The sequence below is a fragment of the Aulonocara stuartgranti genome (genome assembly GCF_965226115.1).
Source record: "Aulonocara stuartgranti genome assembly, chromosome: 1".
Lineage (NCBI taxonomy): Eukaryota > Metazoa > Chordata > Actinopteri > Cichliformes > Cichlidae > Aulonocara > Aulonocara stuartgranti.
Genome location: NC_138939.1, coordinates 15,269,407 through 15,291,365, shown reverse-complemented (window position 1 = coordinate 15,291,365; position 21,959 = coordinate 15,269,407). Strand labels below are relative to the sequence as shown.

The 21,959-nt window shown below is 42.0% G+C and overlaps 1 protein-coding gene across 1 annotated transcript; it reads left to right on the top strand.

The window, feature by feature from the left end:
* The first annotated feature begins 246 nt into the window (after window positions 1–246).
* urb2 (URB2 ribosome biogenesis homolog) lies at window positions 247–20,345 on the top strand. Its single transcript, XM_082534879.1, has 12 exons — window positions 247–786; window positions 2,400–2,550; window positions 2,639–2,815; window positions 3,046–4,172; window positions 4,271–4,409; window positions 5,500–7,942; window positions 8,624–8,784; window positions 9,027–9,137; window positions 11,807–12,049; window positions 15,050–15,146; window positions 16,778–16,911; window positions 19,942–20,345. The coding sequence occupies exons 2-12, from the start codon at window positions 2,425–2,427 to the stop codon at window positions 20,137–20,139; spliced, it is 4,956 nt and encodes a 1,651-aa protein (XP_082391005.1). The 5' UTR covers window positions 247–786; window positions 2,400–2,424; the 3' UTR covers window positions 20,140–20,345.
* Window positions 20,346–21,959: the final 1,614 nt, after the last annotated feature.

Sequence of the window (21,959 nt, the reverse complement as noted above, 5' to 3'; positions counted from 1 at the left end):
GAAATTATAAAGCGAACAGTCAGTCATTCCAGTTCAGTTTGTACAGTAGACATACAAGGCAAATAAGAGTAACAATATACAGTACAATGAAATAAGAAGATAAATAAAGGATAAATAAATAAAGGGAAAAAAGAAAAAAAGGGTGACAGACTTCATAACAACTTTGTACTTTATACTTTGTACTTTATTTATATGTATATGTATATATATATATATCATAATAATCTGACAATACTATAATATTGGCCATATTATATTTACATTACCACAGTGAGATGATTTTAGTCTCATGAACAACATTAACTAATTGTTATTTACTAACTAATCTTAAATGACTGTTCAGCACAGAAATGAAGCCCAACAATCATGTTTTACAGTCCCGTGGTCTCAGCCTCAGATACTCAACTAATCAAAGTGATGTCATGACAAAAATGAATGACCAACAAAACATTTTTCTCCTTCATTTCTGTCAAACAATGCTGTATGTAAGGTGTCTCGCGGTTAGTATCATGGTTGCTAGGCAACCTGAACAGCGCGACGAAGCGTATACCGTCCCATTTCACAAGCCTCTCACTTCCGCACTTCTCGTACTTATAGTACGCACCGTACGTAGTACGCGTAGTGCGCGTACTTCAAGCGTGCAGACCCTGAATTGGGACACAGCTCCAGTCTCCGTTGGCCGACAGGTTCATATCGTCTCTCGATTGCTTGTGCCTGGGCCGGCAGGGTGAAAGTTGAGGGGTCGTTCAAATCAGAAAACAGGAGACACGTGCGGATTCCAAAGCAGTAAGTTGAAAGACCTAAATTTGTCAGATGTGGGTCGATGGTAATAATCAAGTAAATCAGACGTTCTGAGCTGATTTGTATGCGTGCAGGCGGCTAGCAGCACCGGGATTAGTCCATGTTAGTATCAATATATGCTGCGTAGCTAGCCGTTAGCATTAAGCATGTCAGTGTGTGTTTCTGTGATGGGACTTCTACTGGTTTATCATTCTTATAAATGCTTTTTTTTTTTTACTTTATAAGTTAAAGTAACTCCGACAGATGGGCAAATAAACTCGGAACAACAAGTACTCTATAATATAAAACGACAGAATGCATAAAAACGATCAGTTCTAGATTATGAATTGATGACTTTTGTTTAAAACGGTAAAGAAAAATTTATCACTGCTGTAAAGACTTCTCGGGCTGCTTTTAAATAGTGCAAAGCGATACACTCTCAGGCCACTTCACTAGGAGCACCTTGCTAATATCGGATTTGATCCCCTTTTCATTGAGAGCTTCCTTAAATCTTCGTGGATTCATCTTGAAAACATTCCTCAGAGATTTTGATCCATGTTGACATAATAGTATTACACAACAGCTGCAGATGTGTCAGGTGCATTTCCTCACCACTGTGTGAATCTCGTCTTCCACCACATCCCAAAGGGGACCATATTGAATTGAGAGCTGATCACAGCAGTTCACAGCAGAAAATTGAGACTCGTCAGACCAGCCAGCTTATTTCCAGTCTTTTTTTGTGCTCATAATTAGTTTAATAGATATAAATAATCAGTTGTTTGATCAATAAAGTGAAAAAAAACCCCGCCTTGAATGTAGTCACATCCGGTTGTAATCCAGATGTTAGACAGATGGGGAGCAGTCTAGTGAGTACAGAGAGTTTGCAATGATGGGGATAACTGATGTCTGATAATTTAGATGAAGCCTAACACAACTGTTTTGCTGTTTGTTCATAGGTAAAACTCACAGTGTCATTACATATATATGTGTATATATACATTACAACATATGTCACAAATACTAAGACACGCATTGGTGCTAAAATAAAGTCAAGCAGCCACTTCTATAGAACACTATATCCCCTCACTCTTGACACTATTTCCTGTTATTTAAGTAGGAGTAGGTGAAGTTCAGGGTATTGACAATTACATATAAAAAGCTTTGAAGTTAAAATGATGTGGTTAACTGTTTCAGACAGCTTGTTTAAACACTGTGCCAAACTTAATTTGCTTGTCACTAAACTACTTCATGTGTATAGTAATTATTTTCATTTTATCGCAGCTATTTGGAGGATGCTAATAAACTAAAAAAATGGATGGAATAGTTTTTTCCCTTTTATATAAAAAACAGGATCTGAATATTACTTTATAACTGACAGACAGTTACATACTTCTATAGCATCTATTTATAAAAATAAAATGAAGTAAAACTTCCAATTATTGTTGCATAAAATAAGAGTCAGGAAAAGCCTTACTTATCTCTTTCTGTTTCCTTGTCTGTCTTATATAATCCCAGCTAGCTGGTTTCACCATCACTAATGATTATCAGGAATATCCAGGTTTCCTCTTTCTTCTCCTCTGTGTAACCGCTCACTCCTTGTCTTCTTCCTGTCTTTCCAGACCTTTTGCATCAGCAGCTGCAGCGATGGCTGCCATCTACTCGGGTATCCACCTGAAACTAAAGAGCCCACAGACTCCATGGGATAACAAGCTGAAGCTGGCACGTTTTGCCTGGATCTCCTCACAGTGCCTGCTGCCCAACAAAGAACAGGTAAAAGTGGAAGCTTGTGAATGTTTGTAGCGCGGTAATTTCTTTTTTGGCGTGTATTAAGCAGCAGCTAACCTAAATCTGTCTGTAGGTGCTGTTGGACTGGTGCACCCATGCCCTCTCACTCTACTACAGTAAAAAGGTGGAGTTTTCCCAGGATTTCTTGGAAGGCCTGTGGTGCTACCTTGATGATGTGCTTCACAGCCGGAAGCTCCAGTCTTTCCTCAAGCAGGGAAAGACCATCACTCTCAAGCTCAACATGGCACAGGTACTCCAGCAGTTAAATCAGAAATCATGTCTGTGATATAACAGCGCATGTGATCTCCTCTGACTCTGTCTTGTGTCATTAGAAGATAGTAAGAGCATGTCCTGCACAGTTCTGGGTTAATACTACAGTTGTAGCATGAATTGATAAAGACGCAATTATACTAAAAGGTCCCAGAATTACTAACTTGACAAGTGGAAGTTTTACTCACAGCTTTTTCTCTTTGCTTCCAGCTGCTTGACCAGCTGCAGAAGTGCGCACACGTTGGCTCCAAGTTGTCGGGGTGTGTGTCCTATATACTGAGCGTGTGTCAGTGCATTTTCTCTTCTCCTGCACTCTCATCTGTTTTTACATCTAAGTATGAACTTATGGTTGATCTGCTGGCCAAGCTCTGCTCGCTGGCCTGTCGTGAGCTGCAGGAGCAGTTGCCCATGGAATACCTAAAGAAGGAGCCTGTCACAAGTCACGATGAATCGATGGCCGAGTGTCTTCAGACTGAACCTGCAACAAATATGGAGACTTCCCAGATGGACATGCTGAATGGCAGTTCAGTAGATCAGCCACAGTCGGACGTTGACAAATCCTCTTCCAAGCCGAAGGAAAACCTCCATTCAGCTAACCTATTTGAGGTGTTGCTTCAGGTGCTGTCATCGTATTTGTCAGTGCAGCGACAACAAGCCAATCCTAGCAGAGTCTCTAGTATGGTGACAAACCACCTACTCCAACCCTTCGTCCTGCTCCGGCACCTGCTGACCTCGGGAGAATTTGCAGCGCGTCTCGCTCACCTGCGTCTCCGTCAACAGCTTTGTAGAGACATCCGCATGAAGATGGACTCCATCCTTCAGTTGGCACTCTTCCCCTCTGAGCACCTGAACTTGTACAAGGAGGAGCTCCTTCCACCTAAAGAGGATTCTGGGAAACGTGGTTCAAGAGGGACAAAGGGGCCTTTCAAGCCTGTCAACGCTGTACTTTCCAAACTGAGCGACCGGGGTTACTGTGAGCCATCACTACATTACCCTGTGAAGTCCAGTGCTTTGTGTCTGTTGTTTAAGTTTTTTCTGGAAAAGTACGGGAAAGCGAGGGTAGAAGATGAGGAGGAGCAGAGGATGCTGTGTTTCTACTTTCTAAGCAGATTAGTTCCAACTTTAGATCTTCATCTTGGTGAGCAGAAGTCACCTCCAGCTTCCATGAGCTCCCCAGAGAACTGGAACCTGGCTCTGCTGGCTGTGGAGTCCCTGCTAAGCCAGGCGCTGTCGACCGGTATTTATAATGTGGCCGCAGACAGGATACGACACAAAGACGTCCAGCTCAACTTTTACAGAGCCGTGGGACAACTGCTCTTCAACGAGGCCCAGCCGAGGTAAAGAACAACTTCTCTGTAAAACATTTTTATTCCAATAAAATTACAGAATAATTTTCTTTTCTTATGATAGAAAAATTTCCCGTCTTGACTTTCAGCATTCCATCGTGGTACCGCTGTTTGAAAGTGCTTTTGAGTCTCAATCATCTGATTCTCGAGCCAGATCTGGACCAGCTTTTATCTTCAGCCTGGATTAATGCCGAATGCATGGAAGCACGAGTGCAACGCGCCAGACAGGTCTTCATTTAACTTTTATATTTTACAAATTAAAAAAAAAAGGACAATAAATCAGTGTTTTTAATTACAAACTCAGTTCTTAAAAGTTGAGATGCTGTTATCTGCAAATCTCATAACCCCATATTTTATTTACAATAGAACACAGAAAACATATTAACTGTTTAAACTGAGAAAAAGTACCTTTGTATATCCTCATATTGGATTTTAGCTGCTCAACAGTCCCAGGTTTTCTTTGTCATATTTTTCATTTCATTATGTGCAAATGTTTTCCCTTAATGAAAGGTGTGGAGTGCAGGCAGGCAGGCCAGCTCAGCACCTGGACCCTCTTCTCCTATGAAGCCATGCTGCTTTAATAAAGTTGTAGCATTGCTAAACTGCATATTGCAGATTAACCTGCTGAAATATGGAAGGAAGACAAGGAAGTCTTTCCCTGAAACAGATGTCACCTAGATAGGTCATGCTTCTCTAAAACCTGTATATACATTTCAGCCCTTATGCTGCCTTTCAAGATGTGCAAGCTGCCAATACTATAGGCATTAATGCACACTCATATTCTCAGAGATGGAGGCTTTCGAACTGAGCGGTGATAACAAGCCAGATGGTCCCTTCTCCTCTTTAGTATAGAGGACGCAGTGTTCGTGTTTTCTAGAAAGAATTTCAAATTTGGATTTGTTTGACCACAAAATAGTTTTCTGGATTTCTGGAAGTGTTCCTTATTTCCATGACAGAATGATGGCTAACTGACGGTCCAAAGTTCAGTCATCCAGTGTTGATTTGTTAGCCTTTGTTAGATTTCTCCAAAATCCCTGAATTTTTGAAATTATGTATTATAGATTATGAGATTAAAACTCTTTGCTTTTTTAATGTTTTAATAAGCTGATGTTTGTCATGACATGTGAAAATGTCTAAATGTAAGCATTTGATATGTTTTTGTGTTTTTTCTGTGAGTTTATAAAATCTGCAGATCATTGTGTTCTGTTTTAATATACATTTTATACAGCACCACCAACTTTTTAAGAATTGAGTTTATTCATTTTAATTTATGAATATTCAGATGGTGATGTTTTAATGAAACTTTACTTGCCAACAGCTCATGGTGTGCAGCCTCCTCCAGACCTACACTAAGCTCCGTCAGCTGCCTCGTCTGTTCTCTGAGCTCGTGTCAGTGATCTGCCAGCCTGCTCTGGATGACCTTCGACCTCCTCTTCTGCCTGAAAGCATCTCCACCTCTCTCAGGACCTGCCTTCTGGACACACCTCCATCCCAAGTTTTAGAGATCTGTTCATCGGTGATGGAGGCCATTAGGAAATACATACTGCCTGACCTGGTGAAGGAGAAAACAGAGGGAGAGCGAATGGAGACTGATGGAGAACATGAGGACCAAGAGAGAAAAGACGCTTCTCTCAAACTCCTCCCCCTCAGTCAGCTGCTTCATGCTGTTTTATTCAATCTGAAGACTCTAGACAATGCCTCTCCTGTTCCCTTGGTGAGGCAGAGTCAGGACCTAATGAAGGGGTTTCAGAGCTTGATAAAGGAGTTACTACGTGTGGTTTCAACAGAGAAGAAGAATAGAAATACAAGTTCAGTTCAGAAGGCCTCAAAGAAAGGCAGAAAAAGTCTGAACCTCAAAGAGAAACCTTCAGAGTCTAAAACTGGAGCACTGTGGGAGCAGAAGACCCTGGAGGCAGCTCTCCTGCTCAGATACACCTGGGTGGAGGTGGATACACTCTTCCACATGCACTGCTACAAATATGCATCTCCTGATGAAGCTCCTTCTAGTTCTCCAATCTCTGACATAGAGAGTCTTTTATCAGGTGACATCTTACCTGCTTGTCACCGTCCGTCCCCCTCCTACAGCCCAATGAGCTGCATGCTGCTCAAGCTCCTCACTTTACAGCAGATGAAGAAGATTTTGCTGGACGACGTGTTATTAGGCGAATCCAGCACCGCAGCGCTTCTAAAAAGGTCAGCACAGTTTATTTTAGCTACATCTGAGCTGGAGGTGAGTCTGGATGGAGAGCAGGCGTGGGACAGGCAGATCAGCAGCGTGACCACCAGCTCCTACTTTGCAGCGCACTGGTATCTTGTTACGACCAACTTACCTTTGATCCTTTGCCACCTGAGCAGCGAAGACGTGCGCTGCATAGCTGACGTACTTATCAGCTCATTTCTGAACAGACGGACAGACGGATCAGAAGACTTGCCGCCCGACGCTCTGACCGTCTCCCTCATATCTTCGCAGCTTCTTCAAAGCCCAATGCTTGCTGAGTTGCCTTCACTGTTCTCCGCCACAGTTTGGTCGCTCACACAAAGGATTATCTGTGTGCTCGGGGCAGCACATACACCCGAGGTTTGTTCCACACTTCTGACATTTCAGGAAAGAGAGGCAGTCTCTTCACAGAGAGATGCCAGTCAGCCTCTGCCCACGCTGGTGAAGAAAGAGACTATAGTTGAGGATATTTTGACATCCTCTAAAACTGGAGAGATTTTTGTACTGCTGACTGAAACAGAAAGCAGGGAGCTGGTAGGCTTACTTCAAATCTTAACAATCCTACATCCAGATGGATTGAGCTCCGAGGATCTCTCCTGTGTGTTCCTCCTGCTTTTCTTTATGCTCACCTCCACCTCCTGTAAGCCAGAGAGGATGACAGAATCTGGAGGTGATGCTCTGTTCCTAGGAAAGCTGCTCGGGGTTCTCACTCATCTCCTAGAGAGTAAGAATTTCCAAAGTGTTCTGAAGCTCATGCACGGTAGTACTTTGCTGCAGGCCGCTTTGTCGTCTCTCCTGTGGCATAGAAGTAGTGCGAGAGCTCAAGCCACATGCAGCACTGATTGGTTGGATTTTATCAAAGCGGTGCAGGTCTTCATACAGACCTTAGTCAGTTTGATAATTATCAGAAACAGTAGTGTTCGACTCAACCTGGACCAGTTTGCTTCCTATCTTACTAGCGAGGAAGTGACAAGCATACAAAATGCTGAATCCAGTTCAGGGGCTTCCTTATCATCAGTTCATCTTTTGCTGGCATCTGTGACTTCTTTCTCCCAAGTGATGATCTCCAATTTGGGAAGAAGCAAGGCACTGGATCAGATTTTAACCCAAATACTTGCAAAAATAACTGCTTCGCTGGTACCAGCTGTCGAGTTTGTCCTAAAGCCCCAAACTCTCAGTGAGGGGGTGAACCAGCCCGCCAGCATCCTCGGTCAAGCTTTTCTAGTAGATGTCGTAACAGTCATGCTGCAGTCTGAGCTGTCCTCACTCTCAGTGGAGGATGAGAACAAGCACAGTGGCACCAGGCTCACTCATATGAGCCTTTATCAGGGCTTCTGCCAGCAGATCCTTAAAGAAATAAGCTCTGCCCCCAGGCCCATGGACTTCTTGGTTTCCTCTCTCCGCTTCCTGTCCTCCTTTTACCAAGCTGTGCAGATGGTGGAGGGAAAAGACACGGAGGAGGAAGGAGGGATGAAGAAGGGAAGAAATGAGCTGGATGACCTTTACATTCAGATACTGCAGACTGTGCACAGGCTACTGACAGGTATATGCAACCATATTAAAAACAAACATCTCATTCACCTGTGCAATCAGTCAGTGTTGTCCTTTCAGTAATTACCTCTGCACATCGCACACATTGACACAGGAATACAACTAAGGGAGTATTTCATGCCATCTGTTAAAGAAAATGAGCTTTTCTCTGTCGCACGTACGACAGTCAGATTCAACCCAGCTAGTTAAATTTCAAGTTGTTTGAATTTGAATTCTGTTGCAGAGGATTCTTGGGCTCCACTAGAGCAGCTTTACATGATGCTTAGTTCGACAACTTATCCTGGGGCCTTGGTGCAACTTTCTTCTGATTGGCTGCTCCTTGCAAACACAATTAAGAATATTTAATTAAGAATATCTGTTCTGGTTGACATCACACAGATCAAAAAGTAATAAAATAATAAAAGAGAAAGCCTGATAAACCCCTTTTTATGAAACCAGTCTCCCTGTTGCCTTTGTCAGTTTTAGTGACAACATTTCTGTTTGGATCAGTATATTTTATGTGTACTTTATTGTTCCCTGTGGGGGAATTCCTCTCTGCATTTAACCCATTCACTCAGTGAAGCAACCATTGCTTGCATCCATCGTGTTATTGAATGGACTGATTTATTATTAATGCAGCACATTAATGATTCTGTTTTCTTGCTAAAATCTCTTTCGATCTCTTTGATTTCAGCTCCCTGGCTGCCTTCAACTGACCTCAGTGAGCTGGAGCCGGCTGTGCAGGAGCTGTTGCGCCACTTGGTGGCGAAAAGTACCACAAGTCGATTTAATCTACTGCTGATGACGATCAGGGAAGGACTGGACATTAGCAAGCTGAGGGCAGGAAACTGCAGGGTGAGGCTGAGACTGAATTTTCCTATTTCAGATTTCATGATCTTAAAACCTGTAGAATCTGCACAATTTAGATTTTTCTGTGTTGTTAATACAATGTTTTAGATGAGAGGCTTTCTCTTTATCTACCTGACAAATGGGAGGTTGTGATTTTGGGGGTTTTTTTTCCCCACAGTGAATAAGAATGTTTAATACTCTGTGTTAACTGTTTTTTCAAACTCTTCTATCTGTTTGCTGCTCTCCAGGAGGCACTATCTGCAGCAATCACCATTAAGCTGCTGTCCTGTTGTCAGCTGCCTGAAACCTGCTCCAGAGCTCTGTGGCTCATTGCACCACAGATTATATCTGCTGTGGTGGTGAGAAAACCAAACACTCACACTCGAACACATACAGAGTTTAATGCAGTGAGAATACACACACACAAAAGCACCACTTTACTCATGCACATATATACAGTACTTAAAAGGGGCCCCTTAAATGTACAATAAAGACAGTAAGAGAGACTGTAGGCAACCTCTGGTAGGCTTGTTAACTGTTGCCTGCAGCTGCCTTTTTCTCTGCATTGCCTGTGTCAGTCGACTGGACTGCCTCTGGCGGCGCTCGGTGTTAGCTACCGTCAGCTTTGTTTCCCAAGTGGTTTCCTCTTGAGACGTGCAAGTCAAATGCTTCCTGGGTCTCTTATTGGCCCCACCTGCACCTGCAGAGAGGCTGAGGTGGAAGCTGTAAACCATCAGGAATATCAGTTGATTACATCATGGTGTTTATGCTCCAAAACATGTGCTTCTTCTGATCCTTCTGTCTAATCTCAATCATATTTAAAGTTTAATCGCATCCCCTGTATGTATGCACATTTTTCAGTTCAATAGCATGCTGGTTTGAACTGTGTTTAAAATTATTATGATTTTTTCCCCTAATTTTAACGACCTACTTTGGGTTACTGCGGTAATTTTTAAAATTGGTATTAAAATCTCTGCCAGACCACCAAAATGTCCCAGATCACCATGAAGAGAGTGAGGACAGTGTTTTAGAAACAAAATGCATTTCACGCTCGTAGTTTCCCTGCCTGCCTGTCGGGAGGAGCTGCTGTCCAAGCTAAAAGAATATAAAACCTTTTGTGTTTTTGCGGGAATGCTGTGTGTCATTGGTCAGTTGTTTGTTTCACAAAAAAAGACGGTTAAATCAGTTTGCACACCTGGTGTGGAATCACTGGAATGATGACAAACGGGGTTATGGGTGTGGGGCACGCCTCGAAATGAAGCCAGCTTTGTTTTGAGGCCAGAGTCAGAAACTGTGACTGGAAAATGAACTGGCTTCAAACTACAAGTTAAATGACTGCTTACATGTTTAGGATTTATGGGGTTTTTTTTATTATTATTTAGGTAAAAGCCATTAAACAAGAATAATCAGTTTAACATTCACATTATAGTGAAGACAAGCAGATACTGGGCCATGATGATGAGACGCGACAGTCCGATCTCCGGCTCATCATCTGTGATGGTTTTAGCGACCATGCGCTGGAAGTACATGGGACCTTTTTTATTCTTTTATTCAATAAAAATGCCTGTAATTTTTTAATGCTTGACAGCCACCAGCGCCCAAAGACAGCCACAGTCTTTTGTTCATCTTCTTTGTAATTTTCACTTATGCTCTTTTGGCCTTTTCATCAAGACCCCCACCCACTCACACGGAGTGCTCTGATAGACACACATCCCCTCACTCACGCTTTTGTTATCTGTCAAGTCTGTATTTTTATACATGTGAGAGAGAGCCTGTTCAAAAGCATAAAATATTCTAATTAAATTCTTCTTTTAAGTGAAGAGGCAGAATTTTATTAAAATCTTTTTTTCTTCAGCTCCTTAATGGTGGTTACTTGTCACGATTTCTCTTTGGAAATACACAAAACTACTTTAATTTACATGCCGATTGTTATATTTTTGTTTGCATTTATTTAGTACAGTATTACAATGCTTAACAAATGTATTAGACCACCAGTTAAAAACATAGGAAACACAAGTATTTTAGAAATCTTAAAATTATATTATTTATTCTTTATTTATTCTTTATTTATTATGTGTGTGGTAGGTAGAAAGCTTTTAATGTCATACAATAAAGTGCTGTGTAACTGTGTGTGAATGTAGGCTTGTAATATGGAAAAGTGCAAAATAACGACTACTCCAGGGTTTGGAAAACATTTCTCCTTCTTAAACCAATTCCCAGAGCCCACCAGTGAGGCGTGCCTGCATGCATGCACTGAGTCGTTTCTGCAGTTATGTAATCACCGTTAGTCACCTATAACCACGTGATCAAAATCTCACTGCATGAATAGTTCATGAGGTCATCCATCTCTCCAGCCTCATCTCCAGCTCTACCTGTCTACTCGGTGGACTGTGTTTTTTGCATGAGCTGACACCATGAATCAGTCAACAAATGCAAACTGCAAATATGTAATGTCCTTGCTAGAAGGCGTGGGCGGGGGTTGCTGTGGCCGTGGCCTTTGCTCTCTTAAAAATCATCCTCAGTACTCCTAATGGTTTTTCACCTTAAGGGCTTTCCTGGGTGTTTGAGATATTTGTAAATAGCTGTTATTTTTGCAGGGTTTAGTTCAAACTTTCAGTCCTTAGAAAACATTGACACTTGGAATTTCATTTCTGGGAGTTACTCTGAGCCAAGTACTTTGTGAATGTGGACTCTGTTGCTTTGCATGCTGGCTCATTGTCACTGACTTGATTTAATGGGACCTTAAAATACGATGAACAGGTCCATTGTTAATATTGTTAGGCACACCTGTGCTGCTGTGGGAAGTCATGTCTGCTGTGAAACAGCCTTTTGTTGTCAGTTTTGTTAAATATGTATTTTCGGTATTCATTACATCCAGAAAGCTTTAAAAAAAAAAAAAAAAAAAATGAGTTGTGAAGGAAATACTTTAATGTTTGGAAGGCTTGGATTTTTGTAGCTTCTTGCTCTCATTGTTTGTACGTGTTCATCTATCGAACCTTTACTGTGTCTTTGTCTTTCTGTGTTACAGTTCTTAGTGAGATTATCCAGTCAGGACGTCTCGCTGACCCTTCCCTTTACCATTCCCACGATAATGTCGATGACATCACTGCTTCGACAGGGGGAGGGGCAAATCACCAGCCCTCATCATGTGACTTTGATTCTTGGAGCGCTCCAGTCAGTCCCCCTTGACCACATGACCCCAACAGTCTATCATTCAGCTTTCTTGGCTGTTCACGAAGCGCTGTTCGCCATCATCCAGTGTCATCCTCAGGTATGAAGGGACAGGTAAAAGAAGTGGTGCAGGGGTGTGAAACATGCAGTGTGTAAGAGGGTCCAGTCTGGCATAGGGGATTGCTTTTTAATAAGTGAGAACTTATTCAGTTAAATTATATAAAATGTGTTTCACTGCTGCTTAGCTCTAAAATAGTTGACCATGTCAAGGTGTTGTGCGTGTAAATAGACACTGAACATTGTAATGCACATGACAGTGGCTTTGGAAATGTGGAAAAAGTATGTTCTTTAAACTGCACTTGCCTACAGTTCCTGTACAGGCGTGCCAAGAGCTTTGTTCACATTGTGCAAAGCTCTAGTTGCAGCCAAGCAGCAGAGGGTTTCCACTTTGCCACCCTTGGGATCATATCGCTGCTGTATGCAGATGACATGGTTCTTCTGGGCTCATCAGGTGATAACCTTCAGTGTGCATTAAGGCAGTTTGCAGCAGAGTGTGAAGTGACTGGCACCAGAATAAGCACCAATCTGAGACCATAGTTGTCAGCTGGAAAAGGGTGGAGTGCTCACTCTGGGTCAGGGGAGGGGAGAATGGAGCAGGAGATGGATGGATGGATTGGTACCAGTGATACTGATGCTGTGCTGATCTGTTAGGGACTGGAGAGCCCAGGATCTCACGATGGGCTTGGGAACATCTTGGTGTCCTGGGCAGAGACATGCGAACAGTAATGAAAGTTTCTCTGGAATGTCTTAAAGGGAATTTTCAAATTGCAAACAAACTTTCTCTTTGAATTGCAGATGAGCTGATTAGATTTCAGTGTCCAAAGTTCAGGATCAGTTTAACCTGTTACAAGATGTTTTTAGCCTTGACTCAAGAGTTTATGTGCTCCTGGTGTTTTATGCAAAAAGATGAGCAGTTAATTAATTTACTGCAGAAACACAGATCGTTTTTCAGCCATAACTCAGCAGCAGGTAAGGTTTATGTAAACTGCAGCTGGACTCCAAACACTGAATGACCTCCTTGATGTGAGGCCACTCTTCGCTGCTGATCTACTTTAGTACCGACAACAAGATCAAAGTGTCACACCGCTCTGATATCAAATAAGACTTTATTTCAACGTTTAGGTGAAAAAAAACAGTTATTCATTCTATAAAGGATTCCACTGGGAACATTACTCATGATCCACAACAAATAAATAAATCTCCCAAACAATAAATTCTCAGCACCAGAAGGTTTTCCAGTACACTTCTACAAAGACTTATGGCCTAAGGTAGCACCTACTTTTTTTTTTAGAATGGTCACTCAAATTCAGAACCATCAGGCTCTGTCTCCAAACATGAACTCTGCCATCATTGTCTACTTCATAAAACAGGCAAAGATCCTGTGTAACCATCCAGCTACCGCCCAGTTTCACTCGTAAATCTAGACCTTAAAATACTTTGCAAACTCCTTGTCACCACATTCATAATGCATTCTGACCAAACAGGTTTTTATTTGGCTTTGCTGCCTGTAATGCGCAGCCAGGCTGCTGGGTGCGGCTGCTCGCTTACATTATTATTGCAAAAAGCTGAATGAGCAGTTTAATTCTCATAGATAATTTTCTAATAAATTTCTACAAGATGCTTTTGTACAGCTAAAGAACATTAAAAAGGTACTTTTTAAAAGCTGTTCCTGCACTCTGCCCCCGACTTATGAAATCAGACCTACACACTTGTATAATGAAGGTCTCTGTAGGTCAAGGCTGCTGGTTTGAATCCTTGATTTGAAGAAAATGTGGTATGTGGTGCCGCTGAGCTCACAGGATGCCTCGAAGGAATTCCGCTTTCAACAAAAGGATATTGCAGCTCACCAGCTGCATGGAAAACATCACGATGTCTACTTTTTCTGCCTTGTACTGGGAGTGTTCACTTTGCACCCAAAAGGTCGTAAAAATGAACTTTTTTTTTTTATCCTGAAGAAATGGAGCCATCTACATCCCGGCCCACACGCTTTATTCTGCTCCGGCTTTGTTAATGCGATAATTTTTTCAGTTTTTCTGAATCTAAAATGTTGACAGTTTGTTGTTCAGTAACAGCGACAAAGCCGGGCTGAAATGGGGCAGCTGTGTTAAATAAAGCCAGCCATGAACGAGCTAAGTGATATCAGATGTTTGCAAGGACAAAAGACGACTAAGAGAAGGGGGAAGAGGGGAGGAAAAAGGAGGCAGTGAAGGAAAGCAGAGTGAGAAAGAGACAGGAGTAAAAGATAAGCGATAAAGAGATTAAAGGATAAAACTGGAGATGGAGAACGTGATACATGAGGGAAGTTTCAAGACAAAATAGAAAAGAGGGTTATGTCAGAGAGGTGTGAGGGAGGAGGCTCAGCAGGGAGAGGTCGGGGAGCTGGCAGGCCGGGTAGGTTGGCATGGAGCAGGTTTAAGTCGATGGAAACCGTTGCTGAGCTCCAACCAGAGCTGGTGACATCATCCCTTCCTCATTTATATTCTTCCCGTCTCTCCTTCCCTGCCTCAGTCTCCCCGAAGGGAGCAAGGTACAGACAAAAATGCATGCGTAGCTCTCGCGGGAATCCAACTTTTACCTCAGTCATTTTGCGAGCTGTAAGTTTATGGCTGCTCCGTTACAACTCTGTGAAAGCGATGTAACAGATGGATCTGTCAGGACTGCTTAGTCCATTTTTTTTTTTTTAACCGTCTTGGATTCAGTTCTCTGCTCTGTATTTGTCAGATCCTAAAAACATGTAACATTTGTCCTCCTTTGAGTGTTTTACCACACATATGACAGTATTTCATGAGTTTAGGTCGGGTTGAGCACAATTCATGTTAATGCTGTATTAGTGGTGTGAATGGAATGTAACATAATCCAAAGTCAGTTGCAAATCCTCAAGAATAAATCTAATGACTCTTCTGGGAATTTAAGAGTCTACAGTTTTCTGCCAGGATCTATTGCTTTTCAGCAATTGCAGTATAACAGTGTTTTATCAGGCAGAAGTATGACCTATTAAGATATATGTTACTGACTGTTTACTTTTTGTGTGTGTTTCCAGGCGATGTTAAACGCAGCTCCCTCCTTCTTAAATGTCTTCTACCGTCTAGTGGCTTCTATTGTGCAGGAAGGTCGGCAAAGAGGAGACGGTGACGCAGGTAACATTAACATCGTTCACTAATGTGGCCAAACCAGCTCAGTCAGGCTGTTAGGACTGCACAGTGTAAAGTTGTAGGTGAAAGACATAACAGGAAACGTTATCATGTCTTCAAGGCCCAGAAAAACAGTCTGCTTTACTCTGATGAAGGGGCTGTACTAGCGTTCACTGTTCACTACAGATGTGGCTTGTGTTTTGTTACTGTCCTCCCAACAAAAAATAACACTGCAGATTACTGAAGAATAATAAATTGCGTTGTGTAATCTGGAGCTGACACAAACTTTGTGCTATGCCCACACATGTTTCAACACTTCTGGCAGTAGCCTCCCAGAAGTAGAGAAGGTTACAGGCTCATTTTCTCATTTTAAATCCACTGTAAATTTAAGACCTCTGTTTGCAGTAACCTCCTACTTAGTCACCATAGGAACTATTCTCTGTACCAATAAGAGTGCTGCATGAGCACTCTGGGGTTTAGCTTTAAATTTTCAGCTGTCTTAATGCTGCAATCACACCATGATGATATTGTCCTCAGGCTCTTGTATCTGTAGAAATAAACATGTATGATTGATTAATGCTTCACTGTGTAATTAAAGAAATGGAAAAAAGGCTGAAGCACAGACTGTATATAAGAACTGGACATTTCTAGGGATGTACCTATCCAGCTTCTTTCAGTGTGATACAACAATATACTAATCAGAGATTTTAAGGGGACACCTGATCAGTTAGGTAACATAAACTATTGTGAATCCATTTCCCTGCATTGGTGGCAGACAACTCCCCAAAAAAAGGCTTTAGTGTGCGCACAGGTTGATGATCAAGTGTTTCCCTTAATGATTTTAGCTGTGTGAATGAAGCTGAACAGAATAACAGAATAGAAAAGCACATAGATTGGCTTGTTGTCACCTTGTTTTCAAGTTTAAGGTGCGGGTACGCCACCGGATTGGCCGCTTTGTGTGGTGCGCAACATCATCGCACTGTCACTTCTATTTACACCGCTGTTAGCTCACAGGAAGTCGCTGCAACATCCTCTGTATAATTTGTCACTCTCTGGGCTTCTGCACTGTTACGCTCGTGTCTTCAACCATAATATGGCAAGTTGCAAAAATTGAGAGGCGCACGATCGGCCACCAAAACGACAGGCCACGTTAGCAAAATTTGACGACATTTTCGGCGTGCTCTCAAATGTCTCTTTGGTTTTTTTGTTCATTAAACATTTTCATTATGAGATTATTGAGTTTTGTAAGTGCAACGTGGTGCTCATTTTGCAAATTATGGCCCCAGTTAGAGTCAAAATGGAGGATAAAGTGCTGTATCATCAAATCTGCTTTCAAGACACTAAGAAGGCAATGCTCTTAAAAGATCACCTAGAAGCTAAAACAGCTCAATTTGCTTGTGACACGAGCCATTACTAATGTCCATCTTTTATATACAGATCATGGATTTGCAGCTTTGTATCTCCAGCTGTCATTGAAAACATCCGGCCGGTCAATGCAGTGTTACGCTCCAGTTTATCTATTGATCATTAGTTTGGTTTGGGTAACATAAAATAAGAATCTTGTAAAGTAAAGAATATCTTTACATTCCACATATGAACATCTGAATAACATGAACACCTTTCTCTGTTTTCTGAAGGTCCAGACAGTGATGTGTATTTCCAGTGCTCCAGGCTCGTAGAGAGGATGTACTCTCACATTGCTGCAGCCGCTCAGAGCTTCACCGCGCTCTCAGCCTTCATGGTGGCTCAGTACGTCACAGAGCTGCAGAAGGTACACACACACACACACACACACACACACACACACACACACACACACAGTATGAATGTTCTCTGTGTCTTGATTTACTAATATTTGTACTGGAAACATATTCTTTCTGATGGTTTTTACAATTTGGTGACAGAGCAATGAAATGCCAGACACACACACACACACACACACACACACACACACTCATAGTATTACAGAAAGCCAAGACAGTTCCCCATCTGTCATCCCCTGTGATTTTCTACAGCTGTGAGTGACACACACACAGACATTGATGTATGGAAGAGGCAGCAGGATCTCAGATGATCCTTTGATCCAGCCCAGTTTGTCTGGTAGCCGTTGAGCTGAGCGATGGAGGCGCTGACGCTCAGAAGCGGTGATTTCCATTGGCCAAACTGTAGATGTTCACAAATCTCAGTGAACAGGTCCAGGATTACTGTAACTCTGAGTGCTGGAGTGAAGCTCCCTCAGTACAGTGAGTCACGTCTGGCTCCTGAGAGCGGCTGCTCTCAGCTGCCAGACTGTATTTAACATGACGCCAGCCCGACTCAGCAGTTTCCAGTCGAGTCGCATACTGGGAAAAAGAAAATGAGCAAACCGGCGGGCAGACAGACAGACAGAAATAGCGTGGAAGTCATATTTGGGATTCTTTGTACTCCGTAAATCATCTAATAATCCTAAAATTGGACTTATGGGAATAGTTTAAAGACTCTGTGCTCTTTGTAATTTAGCTGCCTCTGTGTCAGAGCTTCTCCTCGTGGCTCTTTGAAGCAAACCTCCTGTGGAGCAGCAAAGCAACATTTTATCAACAGTTTATTAAATTAAATCACCAAACATGGAGTTTGTATGAGTGGGAAAGCTATGATTTCATATCACCCTGTAAATATGCTTTTTAATACTGTAACGTTAAGGCATTTTAATACGGGAATCTATGGGGATTGACTCGCTTTTGCAGAAAGCCTCAAGTGACACCTGGAGGAACTGCAGTTTTGTTTCCCCTCGGTTAGGACCAGTGAAGATCGAGACAGTATTTGCACAAATGTGCAATCCACTGTGAGACTACTCGTCGGTGTGCAAAGTGCTGAATTGTAGATTTGAGCAAAGCTCCAAACCTCACGTGATGAGCAAAGGGGCGATTCGAACTTATCAGTCACAGGGTAGACTGATCTAGGTTTAAACAGATATTTGCATGCGTATGAATGCGTAAAATCTGGTCACAAGGAGCATGATTTTGGTGATTTTCTGCTTTGTGGTTTCTGTTTGTTTGCCCTTCTTCTATGTAGAGTTATATGATGAGCAGGATTTGGTTGCCAGTAAACAGTCCTGTGCTGAGGCCAAAAGAGGCCGTTTGTTTGGCAAAATGCAATCTCAAAACCATCGGTTGTTTTGTGCAGTTGTCGCTCTGCATGTAGTCGTTAACACTTTTGTCTTATGCATGAAGGATCCCCGGTTTGAGCACACACGCACACCTAGCCATTAGCTGGACTCTGTCAGGAAGTAAAATAAAACATATAAACGAGAAGCCAAAAATACCAAAAAAAAATTTAGTATTTTGAAACAAGGACCAGAAAACAGAACAGGAAATCTTATCCTATCATCACCTGAAAAATAAACACATGTTGGGGGTTTTCTGTTACGCTTGTTGGACCATAAAAAATTGAATATAATTGTATTATTTTCGAGCAAAAACAAGTCGTGCTTTATAAGTAAACACTGAATGTAAATATAAAAAGCGGAAATAGACGAGTGCTTTACATAGCTTTGGTTATCATGTTCATTTTCTGCCTCTTCTGTCTCAGTTTCGTATTTTTCTGCACACAAAGCAGTTACTATGTGCTGCTGACTGCTTTGTTTGCAGAAATCCCCATGGTGGGTTGTTTCCTTCATGTGTGAAGCCTATCATTATGTGACTCAGGTTTTATCTAATCGTTAAACAGGTACAGTCAGCAGCACAGAGCAGCCATCACCTCCTCGCTCATTGTCAGAGGTCTGTAGACTGCGGTCACCGCTGATAGCATCAGGTCATGGTGTGTTACACCTGTGCGTCTGTGGCAGTGTAGTGTAACAGAGATGAATAACCAGACGATATTGAATATCCACTTGGCTCGTTGTGCAGGGTCCACTGAGCACAATCATTGTTGTTTGACTATTTTACGTGTTATTAGAGTAAGACAGCTCCACCCGTCGTTGGCTGAACACGTTGCTCTGCTTCTGTCACTCAGGTGCAGATGAAACGTGTAAGACCTTCCTATTTTCAGAAAACTAAAAAATCCTCTGCAGCAGTGTGACGCCACGTATACTTGATCCCCCAGGCAAAACCCTGTACTGAATTTCATATGTAAACTACAGCGTGGGATTAAAAATACAACTTTTTACATTTTTAGCGCATTTTGGAGCAACAGTGACGCAAACTGCTGATTATTACTATAAAATCTGCTGTCATGAGGTGTCAAACTGCAAATTAATGTAGATCATGTTGTTTTTTTTAAGTTGTGATGTTTATCGATCCTATTTGAGAAACTCTTTTTGGGATGCACCTGGAAGTTTGAATCTAGGTTTGTGGACCGTTGCTATGGACTGCTCTGTATTTAGATATTTTCTGGGTTTCTGGGGAATTAATTGATCTTCATTGTTGAATTTTTGTAGTCCTACTCTGAGCATTTGCAGTAATATAGTTTTTGTCAGTATAAATGATTATATCTGTCCTTTGATGTCTCTCTAATTGAAACTTATGGCTGAACTAACGACTTAAATGTGTATTTAACTGTTTCGGCGCATAATTTCCGGTTTGAAATGTTGACATCGGGTTGATGGATATTCCAGCATACGGTATCATATTCCTATGCAAATTTGACCTTGTTAAGTGCAAAACAGAGAGGAAGAGATGTGTGTACACAGGATCATCATTTTGCTGGAACACAGATGTGATTTATGAAATGAGCAAATGATGTCTGACCTCAGATTCATATAAATTCTTCTTGTATCTCTTATTGTCTCTGCTGTCTCGTCCTCTTTCATAAATGACCTCTCCAGGTTACTCTGCGACCAGACGTGAAGCTGCATCTTACTGAGGGCATCTATCTGATACTGGACCTGTGCAAGGAGCAGGATATCAAGTTTCTGAGGGCAGGACTGCCGATGGGAGTCAGGGAGGTCTTCAACGAGCTGTACGGCAGCTACACCCACTATCACAAAGCACAGAGGCAAGGAGAGGAAAAGTACACTGTTTAACTGCCCAAATCGCCTTTGGTTTCAGTTTAGGTTTCAGTTTAATTACACAAAAGTAGATTTTCTGCTTATGTTTGATTATTTTTAAGTAGAAAATCAGTTTTGTATACCATATGATGTCACTGTTGATGTTCTTGCTCCTCGGAGTTTATTGTAAAATTAAGACGGTGGATTTTGTACCTAAGACAATAAATATATGATTTCTGCAATTTTGTTAAATGTTGTGAGAAGTCCTGTCTTCAAAACCAAGACAAAATACACTCACTGTCCACTTTATTAGATACACCTCCACTAATCTAATCAAGCGATCACATGACAGCAGTTCAATACATTTAGGCATGTAGACATGGTCAAGATGAGCTGCTGAAGCTCAAGCCCAACATCAGAATGGGGAAGAAAACTGATTTAAGTGATTTTGAATGTGGCACGGTTGTTGGTCTGAGTATTTCAGAAGCTGCTGATCTACTGGGATCTTCCCACACTGCTTTCTCCAGAGAAACGGAGAAAGAGAAAATGTCCGGTTAGCAGCAGATCTATCGATGAAAATGCTTTGTTGATGTCAGGAGTGACAGAAAAATGGCTAGAATGCTTGAATTAATAACCACAATACAATCCAGAAGAACATCTCTGAACCACACTCCAGCAACGCTTGTCAAACCTTAAAGCCTGGATGGGCTACAGCAGCAGCAGAACACACTGGGCGCCACTCCTGCCATCTAAAAAGAAGGAAACTAAGCCTACAGTTCACTCACGCTCACAAAACCTGGACTTAAATTGACCTTCGTGACCTTTAATTCACTCAATGAAGTTAAATTGGATTAAAATGCAATTTATGCAAGACAGTGTGTGAAGTTTCTGTGTAAAGATGTTTTCCCCCTACACACCTGTCCTTCATTTAGGTGTGAAGAGGTATTAAACCTGTTAAAAATAGAAGTTTGGAGAAAGGTTGCCTGGTTTCATAAGTCTGGATTTCTGGTGCAACATTTGGCAGAAAGCTGGCATAAACGGCATGAATCCATCCTGCCTTGTATCAGTGGATCAGTCTGATGGTGGTGTAATGGTGTAGGGATATTTTCTTGCCACACTTTGGTCCCCTTAATACCAACTGAGCATCATTTACTGATTATATCCAGTATTATCCATCTCTTTATGGAGTTCAGCCACTGAACAGAGACCTGCCATCTACAGAGGTTTTCTGATGACTGAGGTGGTTGGATGCATCAGTGGCAGTGATGTGACAGAGTACCGGGCTTTGGTGGACTCCTTTGTCATGTGGTGCAACAAAAACCAAGAAAATAATTGCAGACTTTAAGTAGACCAGAAATCCAGAGGGTCAAGGTGGACGTAGCGGAGGACTATAAATACCTCGGAGTTCACAATGACAATAAACTGGACTGGGTTTAAAACCACCACTGCACTCTACTGGAAGGGCCAGAGCCGTCTCTATTTTCTGAGGTGGCGGAGGTCATTTAACATGCTCAGGATTGTCTACAAGTCATGGTCAGTCCCATTTTCTATACTGTTGTATGCTGCGGCAGAAGGTTGAGGGTGGCGAATGCCAACAGACTCAATAAACTGATCTGCAGGGCCTGTAGCATTGTGGGGGTGGAGCTGGTGGTATTAGAGTGTTGGATGTTTTTCAAGATAAAGACAATGCTGAATAATACTTCCCACCCACTCCACGAAGTGCTGACCAGTCACAGGAACACATTCAGTGATAGACTGACATTACACCCTCCAAAAAACAGGAATCCTTCCAGTAGCTTGTTGAATATTAATATATATGATAATGTATCTGACAGTTGAATTTAGAAGACATGTTC